The 9,804-nt window shown below is 47.4% G+C and overlaps 1 protein-coding gene across 1 annotated transcript; it reads right to left on the bottom strand.

Moving 5' to 3' along the window:
• Positions 1-597: 597 nt before the first annotated feature.
• On the bottom strand, positions 598-4,869 carry fgfbp3 (fibroblast growth factor binding protein 3; the record flags this gene model as incomplete). Its single annotated transcript, XM_080448945.1, has 3 exons — positions 598-970; positions 2,621-2,768; positions 4,731-4,869. The coding sequence occupies 3 exons, from the start codon at positions 4,867-4,869 to the stop codon at positions 598-600; spliced, it is 660 nt and encodes a 219-aa protein (XP_080305071.1).
• Positions 4,870-9,804: the final 4,935 nt, after the last annotated feature.

Genomic DNA, 9,804 nt, shown 5'->3' with positions numbered 1-9,804 from the left:
GAGAGTATGTGTGCCAAATTTCATCCTTTTATCACAACCTGAAAGATTATATCACTATCTGTTCTGCTAAGGTGGCGGCCATCTTGAAAAAAAATGGGCGGCATCTTGGATTTTTGAGTGGCCAGCGCACTTTTCCATAAGAGTGGCCCTTAGAGAGTATGTGTGCCAAATGTCATGCTTGCATCACAAAGTGAACAATTCATTTGAAATCTGCCATTAACCTGCTGCACTATACTGCTGGTTATATATCCTACCAGGACCACTAGTACTGCTGGTTTTATCTCCTACCAGGACCTCTAGTAGGCTACTGTTGGTTTTATCTCCTACCAGGACCTCTAGTAGGCTACTGCTGGTTTTATCTCCTACCAGGACCTCTAGTAGGCTAACTGCTGGTTTTATCTCCTACCAGGACCTCTAGTAGGCTACTGTTGGTTTTATCTCCTACCAGGACCTCTAGTAGGCTACTGTTGGTTTTATCTCCTACCAGGACCTCTAGTAGGCTACTGTTGGTTTTATCTCCTACCAGGACCTGTAGTAACAGGAGATTGAAAGCAGCACAGAGCCTGGATCAGAACCATTGTGTTGATGTTTATTGTTTTAACCCTCAAAGAAGCGGATGAAGAAAGAACACACAGAGTTCCATCCCTCAGCACAGTAACTCTGAACAGGCTCCATGTCGTTCATCTCCATGTCGTCGAAAAACACGGTCCTGTCTTCCCCCTTCTCCTCTCCTCCTCCTCCTCCTCCCTCTCCTCCCGTCCTCCTCCCCTCCCCGGAGGCGCCGTGGGAGGCCAGTTTCATGTGGGCCTCGCCGGGGGCTTTGCTGCAGGTCTTGGCTCGGAGGAGTTTGTGTCCCTCGCAGGCGTTGTGGCGTTTCTTCAGCCGGCCGACCAGCTGCTTCCAGTACTGACTGGACCTCAGTGCGTACGACTCACACAGCGCTGGTCTGCCCGCGTAACCACACCAGTACCTGTGTAGGACAATACAAGAACCATGAGGATGACACCAGTACCTGTAGGACAATACAAGAACCAAGGAGCCCAAAGGGAAGGACGTACATCCCAACAAAAATGTTTACAGGTGCTGAACAAAAAAAACGTTCACTCGAGATTCTCCAGTGTAAGTTTTTTCCCTTCTTCAAGGGGAGAGAGACGCGTCTCTGTCATTTTAGATTTCTTTGGCAATTGAAAAATATTTCATACTATATACATATTATTTCATACTTTGGGCTATTAAAAAATAACAGATATACAAGCTCGGCACCGAGTGCCGTGCTATTTTTTTTCATCGTGAAAATGTGTGCAAATCTTTATATAATCAATGTATATATGTTTTAAAGCGAACATTTGTAAAATGTTTTGTTCCAGTGTGCTCCCTCAGAGAACCTAAAGGCAGATCCATTCATCGCCAAACCAAATAAACGTGTTGATCATGTTATAGTCATTAAAACATTTTTCTGTCCAGTTCACGAGGTCCTGATTGAAATTGGGAATCAACACAATATAGCACAACCTTGAGGTTTTTTTATTTGTATTTTATACCTTACTTACAAGATAAGTAATATCTTGGATAGTATAGATATATACTATCTATATTGATAGATATTCATCTATATTGTATAGATGAATGCAATCAAATTGTATTCATATCACGGGATTAATTCGCTCTCAAAATGAATTAAAAAAGAAAATCTTTGTGAGTGTCAGTCATCTCCGTTTCCTTGGAAATCCATGGGCTTTGACTGAGAAATTAGGCCCTATTGAGTCAACCAATGGAACCAAATGTACCCTTTGTTTACAATACAGTGAATATACACTGTATATCGTCTATGTCGGGTGGAAACTGTTGTGTTCATAGTATACTTCTATGCACTACTGATAGTTCAACCCGATCTCCAGAGATTACCGTAACATTGCACGGAACGAGTGCACTTCATTCCGTGGATAGCCGCCTCGGAACTCCCGAATTGCGTGCATATGGTACGGCGCTGCCTTGTGACAAAACCATTTCGGAGGCGCGCAGTCACAGGCGAATTGTCCCCCCGTGAAGGACCACCGAGGGAGCAAAGGCGACCGAGTTGCCGTCCTGAACGGTGGGACATTCGCCTGTGCCTACTCAGCGCCGTTTGAGTTATGTACCGATAGGCACAGAATCGTAAATTTTATTGTGGGGACTGCTCTGCTTCCGGGTTTTTCCGTGTTGCGACTGGTTACGCCCACCGTGGGACTCGCCGTACATATGCACGCAATTTGGGAGTTCCGAGGCGACTATCCACGGAATGAAGTGCACTGTTCCGTGCAATGTTACGGTATTCTCTGGAGATCAGGCTGGATAGTTAAAGCATCCAGCCACTAGAGGGTGGTAGTGTGTTAGAAGTGAGGAGAAGGAGGAAGTGAATGTGCTGCTCTGTTGGATACATGTGGGAGAGAAGTAAAGAGATTAATCTTTGCACTAACATAACAGAAACCTATTATGTCGCAAACTGCTACTTTTCAGGATTCAGATTCAAAAGTATCAAAAGTATCAGATCTACAAGCAGGATGACCAGTGTTACAGTACCTGTGTTGTTGTCCTGTTCCAGAGGTACATTGGACCAGCAGGGTGACCAGTGTTACAGTACCTGTGTTGTTGTTGTCCTGCTCCAGAGGTACATTGGACCAGCAGGGTGACCAGGCCGTCTCCAGACGTCTCCCAGGTGCAGCGGTGTCCGTCCAGGGTGCTCAGTTCTCCTGAACCAGGCACAGAGCGGTCCCTGCTCCTCCTCTGGCCTGTGTGTGTGTGATGGAAAGTACGTTTACTCAACTATACGCTGTTCAGCGGAGTCCCTCAGGGCTACATACCTCTTTGGCTGCCAATGCGGCTTTTGCTAAGGCCACAGGTCGTAACAGACGGGGAGCGGTGGACACAGCCGTTTTTTTTTTCAATTACTTTTATCATTTAATTTTATTTTATTTTGCTTCTATTTTCCAAAGAAATTAGCCTAATTGAAAAAAAAAAGAAAGAAAGAAAACATGCCCCCCTCACAAGGACAATATCAGTCACCAAAACCAAGGGATGTGTTTGAAATCTAATATGTTTAAAACAGAGTTTGAAGTTGCGACGCATTGTGCGCTTGTTGTCGATCTGCTATTTTCAGAGAAAGCTTTCCCCACAATAACACAAAACAGAAAATACACTAGCATAGAGCCCTGAGCAACTCCGGTCAACCATATAGGGTTTAAAGGGAAAGACCACTGTGGTAGAGGTTTGGGTTGTGTAGTTACCTTGCCATGATGTAACTCCAAAGGTGGACAAGAAATCAAAAAATTATTGCTCCAGTGATTAGAAATTGATAATAAAAGCTATTGACTTAGCCTACATTGTACGCACAAACAAACAAAGCTGAACACAAACAAAGCTGATTCAGACAATATAGAACATCATCAAAACCAGTAGTTTTTTTTATTAAATAAACATTTATTTTTTTATTTTTTAATACAAATATTATGATGATTTTGCCATTTTTATTAGGAAGAAAACCCGGACGGAAGTTAACATGTTTTATTTTATTTGTAAACAGTAGGCTACTGGGTTTGGTGATGTTCTATATTGTCAGAAGCAGCGGTGTTTTTTTGTTTACATGCTAAAAGAGTGACTTTGAGAGCTGTTTCACTGTACAATGTAAGTGAATGATCAAGTTCTAATCAATGGAGCAATTATTAAGTGATTTCTTGTCCACCGTTGGAGTTACATCATGGCAAGGTAACTACACAACCCAAACCTCTACCAAAGTGGTCTTTGCCCTTTAAAGAGGTGGTGCCATGGTTTTGCACTTTTTCTGTTTTTGGGCGGTGAAACCGCCCCTATATGTGAGGTTTGGGATTTGCACCCCCCAACCCTGCGCTGTGAATGGGCCCCTATATGTGAGGTTTGGGATTTGCACCCCCAACCCTGCGCTGTGAATGGCCACCAGTGTACCCCCCTAACCCTGCACCGTGATTGGCCAATCACAGTCTATTCAGGACTGTGATTGGCTAGTGAAACATGACACATGTGCATAGCCCTATAAATAGGACTATGCACTTAAAAAAAAACACATTTATGTTTTTTTTAAGAACACATTTATGTTTTTTTTTAAGATAGGGGTGTACAATGGTTGGTCCACAATATTACTTTTCTTTAAGTGAACTTCCATCACTGTGATGACCACTGTGACCACACCGCCCACTTCACACTGGGTGTGATTTTTCATTTGTCTATGAGTTTGATAGAACTTCATTAAGCCCCCTGGTGGTGTTTTTATGGTGGTTTATGTATTCTCTGACAATTTTGAGTTTCTTCCTGGAGGGTGAAACCTTGAGGTGCCAATAGAAAAACAGCACTTTAATGACACATTAAAATTATACCATCCCCCTCATTATCATAACACAATAGGTGTGGGCATGAGGAGGAGGAGGGACTAGGACAGGTGGGTGGTGCTAAGGTGGTGAAGGAGGTGCTAAGGTGAGAACCAGGTATACTTAATGAACTGGAGGCGTGTCCACATAAAAACATAATTTTAACACTTTCTGTACACTTTTTTGAAAAAAATCTTCCTCCTCCTCAGGTATTATGGTATAACCATAATACCTGATGATTATGTTTTAGGGGGGGGGGGGATCACTGAAAATCACGGCACCCTGTCTTTAAGTAATATTTTGAATGCAGTGTGGTATTACTACTACTATACATAAAACACAACATGTGAGTACCTCCTCCGCTGGTGTGAGGAGGGGAAGGAGAGGGTCCGCTGGACACTGAGGGGTGGGCGGACCCCCTGCTGTGAGGCTTGGCTTCTGATAGGCCAGGGAGGAAGATGAAGATGATGATGGTCCAGAGCATGCTGGTCATGGTGGCTGAGGAAGGACAAGAGAGAAGGATGAGTCTGTCTCTCTGCTACTGTCTGTCTCTCTGCTGTCCTACTGTCTGTCTCTCTGCTGTCCTACTGTCTGTCTCTCTCTGCTGTCCTACTGTCTGTCTCTCTCAGCTGTCCTACTGTCTGTCTCTCTCTGCTGTCCTACTGTCTGTCTCTCTGCTGTCCTACTGTCTGTCTCTCAGCTGTCCTACTGTCTGTCTCTCTGCTGTCCTACTGTCTGTCTCTCTCTGCTGTCCTACTGTCTGTCTCTCTGCTGTCCTACTGTCTGTCTCTCAGCTGTCCTACTGTCTGTCTCTCTCTGCTGTCCTACTGTCTGTCTCTCTGCTGTCCTACTGTCTGTCTCTCTGCTGTCCTACTGTCTGTCTCTCTCTGCTGTCCTACTGTCTGTCTCTCTCAGCTGTCCTACTGTCTGTCTCTCTGCTGTCCTACTGTCTGTCTCTCTGCTGTCCTACTGTCTGTCTCTCAGCTGTCCTACTGTCTGTCTCTCAGCTGTCCTACTGTCTGTCTCTCTGCTGTCCTACTGTCTGTCTCTCAGCTGTCCTACTGTCTGTCTCTCAGCTGTCCTACTGTCTGTCTCTCAGCTGTCCTACTGTCTGTCTCTCTACTGTCCTGCTGTCTGTCTCTCAGCTGTCCTACTGTCTGTCTCTCAGCTGTCCTACTGTCTGTCTCTCGGCTGTCCTACTGTCTGTCTCTCAGCTGTCCTACTGTCTGTCTCTCAGCTGTCCTACTGTCTGTCTCTCTGCTGTCCTACTGTCTGTCTCTCAGCTGTCCTACTGTCTGTCTCTCAGCTGTCCTACTGTCTGTCTCTCAGCTGTCCTACTGTCTGTCTCTCTACTGTCCTGCTGTCTGTCTCTCAGCTGTCCTACTGTCTGTCTCTCAGCTGTCCTACTGTCTGTCTCTCGGCTGTCCTACTGTCTGTCTCTCGGCTGTCCTACTGTCTGTCTCTCAGCTGTCCTACTGTCTGTCTCTCGGCTGTCCTACTGTCTGTCTCTCTGCTGTCCTACTGTCTGTCTCTCTGCTGTCCTACTGTCTGTCTCTCAGCTGTCTTACTGTCTGTCTCTCAGCTGTCCTACTGTCTGTCTCTCTACTGTCCTACTGTCTGTCTCTCTGCTGTCCTACTGTCTGTCTCTCTGCTGTCCTACTGTCTGTCTCTCTGCTGTCCTACTGTCTGTCTCTCTACTGTCCTACTGTCTGTCTCTCTGCTGTCCTACTGTCTGTCTCTCTGCTGTCCTACTGTCTGTCTCTCTACTGTCATACTGTCTGTCTCTCTGCTGTCATACAGTCTGTCTCTCTGCTGTCCTACTGTCTGTCTCTCAGCTGTCCTACTGTCTGTCTCTCTACTGTCCTACTGTCTGTCTCTCAGCTGTCCTACTGTCTGTCTCTCAGCTGTCCTACTGTCTGTCTCTCTGCTGTCCTACTGTCTGTCCAACTGTCTGTCTCTCTGCTGTCCTACTGTCTGTCTCTCAGCTGTCCTACTGTCTGTCTCTCTACTGTCCTGCTGTCTGTCTCTCAGCTGTCCTACTGTCTGTCTCTCAGCTGTCCTACTGTCTGTCTCTCAGCTGTCCTACTGTCTGTCTCTCTACTGTCCTACTGTCTGTCTCTCAGCTGTCCTACTGTCTGTCTCTCAGCTGTCCTACTGTCTGTCTCTCAGCTGTCCTACTGTCTGTCTCTCAGCTGTCCTACTGTCTGTCTCTCAGCTGTCCTACTGTCTGTCTCTCAGCTGTCCTACTGTCTGTCTCTCGGCTGTCCTACTGTCTGTCTCTCGGCTGTCCTACTGTCTGTCTCTCGGCTGTCCTACTGTCTGTCTCTCAGCTGTCCTACTGTCTGTCTCTCAGCTGTCCTACTGTCTGTCTCTCAGCTGTCCTACTGTCTGTCTCTCAGCTGTCCTACTGTCTGTCTCTCAGCTGTCCTACTGTCTGTCTCTCTACTGTCCTGCTGTCTGTCTCTCTGCTGTCCTACTGTCTGTCTCTCTGCTGTCCTACTGTCTGTCTCTCTGCTGTCCTACTGTCTGTCTCTCTGCTGTCCTACTGTCTGTCTCTCTGCTGTCCTACTGTCTGTCTCTCAGCTGTCCTACTGTCTGTCTCTCTGCTGTCCTACTGTCTGTCTCTCAGCTGTCCTACTGTCTGTCTCTCTGCTGTCCTGCTGTCTGTCTCTCTGCTGTCCTGCTGTCTGTCTCTCTGCTGGCCTACTGTCTGTCTCTCTGCTGTCCTACTGTCTGTCTCTCTGCTGTCCTGCTGTCTGTCTCTCTGCTGTCCTGCTGTCTGTCTCTCTGCTGTCCTGCTGTCTGTCTCTCTGCTGTCCTACTGTCTGTCTCTCAGCTGTCCTACTGTCTGTCTCTCTACTGTCATACTGTCTGTCTCTCTGCTGTCATACTGTCTGTCTCTCAGCTGTCCTACTGTCTGTCTCTCTACTGTCATACTGTCTGTCTCTCTGCTGTCCTACTGTCTGTCTCTCAGCTGTCCTACTGTCTGTCTCTCTACTGTCATACTGTCTGTCTCTCTGCTGTCCTACTGTCTGTCTCTCAGCTGTCCTACTGTCTGTCTCTCTACTGTCCTACTGTCTGTCTCTCAGCTGTCCTACTGTCTGTCTCTCAGCTGTCCTACTGTCTGTCTCTCTACTGTCCTACTGTCTGTCTCTCGGCTGTCCTACTGTCTGTCTCTCAGCTGTCCTACTGTCTGTCTCTCAGCTGTCCTACTGTCTGTCTCTCAGCTGTCCTACTGTCTGTCTCTCAGCTGTCCTACTGTCTGTCTCTCAGCTGTCCTACTGTCTGTCTCTCTACTGTCCTGCTGTCTGTCTCTCTGCTGTCCTACTGTCTGTCTCTCTGCTGTCCTACTGTCTGTCTCTCTGCTGTCCTACTGTCTGTCTCTCTGCTGTCCTACTGTCTGTCTCTCTGCTGTCCTACTGTCTGTCTCTCAGCTGTCCTATTGTCTGTCTCTCTGCTGTCCTACTGTCTGTCTCTCAGCTGTCCTACTGTCTGTCTCTCTGCTGTCCTACTGTCTGTCTCTCAGCTGTCCTACTGTCTGTCTCTCTGCTGTCCTGCTGTCTGTCTCTCTGCTGGCCTACTGTCTGTCTCTCTGCTGTCCTACTGTCTGTCTCTCTGCTGTCCTGCTGTCTGTCTCTCTGCTGTCCTGCTGTCTGTCTCTCTGCTGTCCTGCTGTCTGTCTCTCTGCTGTCCTACTGTCTGTCTCTCAGCTGTCCTACTGTCTGTCTCTCTGCTGTCCTGCTGTCTGTCTCTCTGCTGTCCTACTGTCTGTCTCTCTGCTGTCCTACTGTCTGTCTCTCAGCTGTCCTACTGTCTGTCTCTCTGCTGTCCTGCTGTCTGTCTCTCTACTGTCCTACTGTCTGTCTCTCAGCTGTCCTACTGTCTGTCTCTCAGCTGTCCTACTGTCTGTCTCTCAGCTGTCCTACTGTCTGTCTCTCAGCTGTCCTACTGTGTGTCTCTCAGCTGTCCTACTGTCTGTCTCTCTACTGTCCTGCTGTCTGTCTCTCAGCTGTCCTACTGTCTGTCTCTCAGCTGTCCTACTGTCTGTCTCTCAGCTGTCCTACTGTCTGTCTCTCGGCTGTCCTACTGTCTGTCTCTCGGCTGTCCTACTGTCTGTCTCTCAGCTGTCCTACTGTCTGTCTCTCAGCTGTCCTACTGTCTGTCTCTCAGCTGTCCTACTGTCTGTCTCTCTACTGTCCTGCTGTCTGTCTCTCTGCTGTCCTACTGTCTGTCTCTCTGCTGTCCTACTGTCTGTCTCTCTGCTGTCCTACTGTCTGTCTCTCTGCTGTCCTACTGTCTGTCTCTCTGCTGTCCTACTGTCTGTCTCTCAGCTGTCCTACTGTCTGTCTCTCTGCTGTCCTACTGTCTGTCTCTCAGCTGTCCTACTGTCTGTCTCTCTGCTGTCCTGCTGTCTGTCTCTCTGCTGTCCTGCTGTCTGTCTCTCTGCTGGCCTACTGTCTGTCTCTCTGCTGTCCTACTGTCTGTCTCTTTGCTGTCCTACTGTCTGTCTCTCAGCTGTCCTACTGTCTGTCTCTCAGCTGTCCTACTGTCTGTCTCTCAGCTGTCCTACTGTCTGTCTCTCTTTGCTCCAGCACAACACCTCCTCAATAACAGAACTATATGTATTTATAATAGAACTATTCTAAAAGAATAAGACGATTTGTTACACATACTGTATGTGTGTAGGCTACAGTGTTCCTTAAAAGTGTTGTCTGGGGACCCCCAGGGGTCCTTAAAGGAGAATTTTGCCCGACCGCTTTCTTACCTTTCTGATGTTATGATATCCTATAGACGAGTGGTACAGTAGAGAAATGTCATAACTCCTTAAAGGGTCCGCCACAGTTAAAAACCTGCGCCTATAGTCCTTGCTCTAAATCGCATATTTTAATAGCTTTTTTTTTAATGTTGTTCAAGAGAGAGATCTGATGTTTACAGTGTTAGAACACTATGCAACGTGCCTGTCTTGAATGTCCCTCACCGTAAGTCTTCAGATGGGGGTCCCTGCCACAAACTATCTTCAGATGGAGGTCCCTGCAACAAACTATCTTCAGATGGGGGTCCCTGCAACAAACTATCTTCAGATGGGGGTCCCTGCAACAAACTATCTTCAGATGGGGGTCCCTGCAACAAACTATCTTCAGATGGGGGTCCCTGCAACAAACTAAAGTTTGAGAACCACCGCATGTTGTTGCTTGTGTGTGTGTGTGTGTGTGTGTGTGTGTGTGTGTGTGTGTGTGTGTGTGTGTGTGTGTGTGTGTGTGTGTGTGTGTGTGTGTGTGTGTGTGTGTGTGTGTGTGTGTGTGTGTGTGTGTGTGTGTGTGGGGATAGGGTCTTACCGTGTGTTGTTGGTCTGGTGGTCCTTCTGGGTGTCTGGCAGGGCTGACCAGGGCGAGATGGAGCAGGGGATGAAGAGAGAGAGAGAGAGAGA

This window comes from Gymnoscopelus braueri (genome assembly GCF_963280865.1).
Source record: "Gymnoscopelus braueri genome assembly, chromosome: 14".
NCBI classification, from domain to species: domain Eukaryota; kingdom Metazoa; phylum Chordata; class Actinopteri; order Myctophiformes; family Myctophidae; genus Gymnoscopelus; species Gymnoscopelus braueri.
Note: the sequence above shows the minus strand (reverse complement) of the source record. Positions and strands in the feature narration are given on the sequence as shown.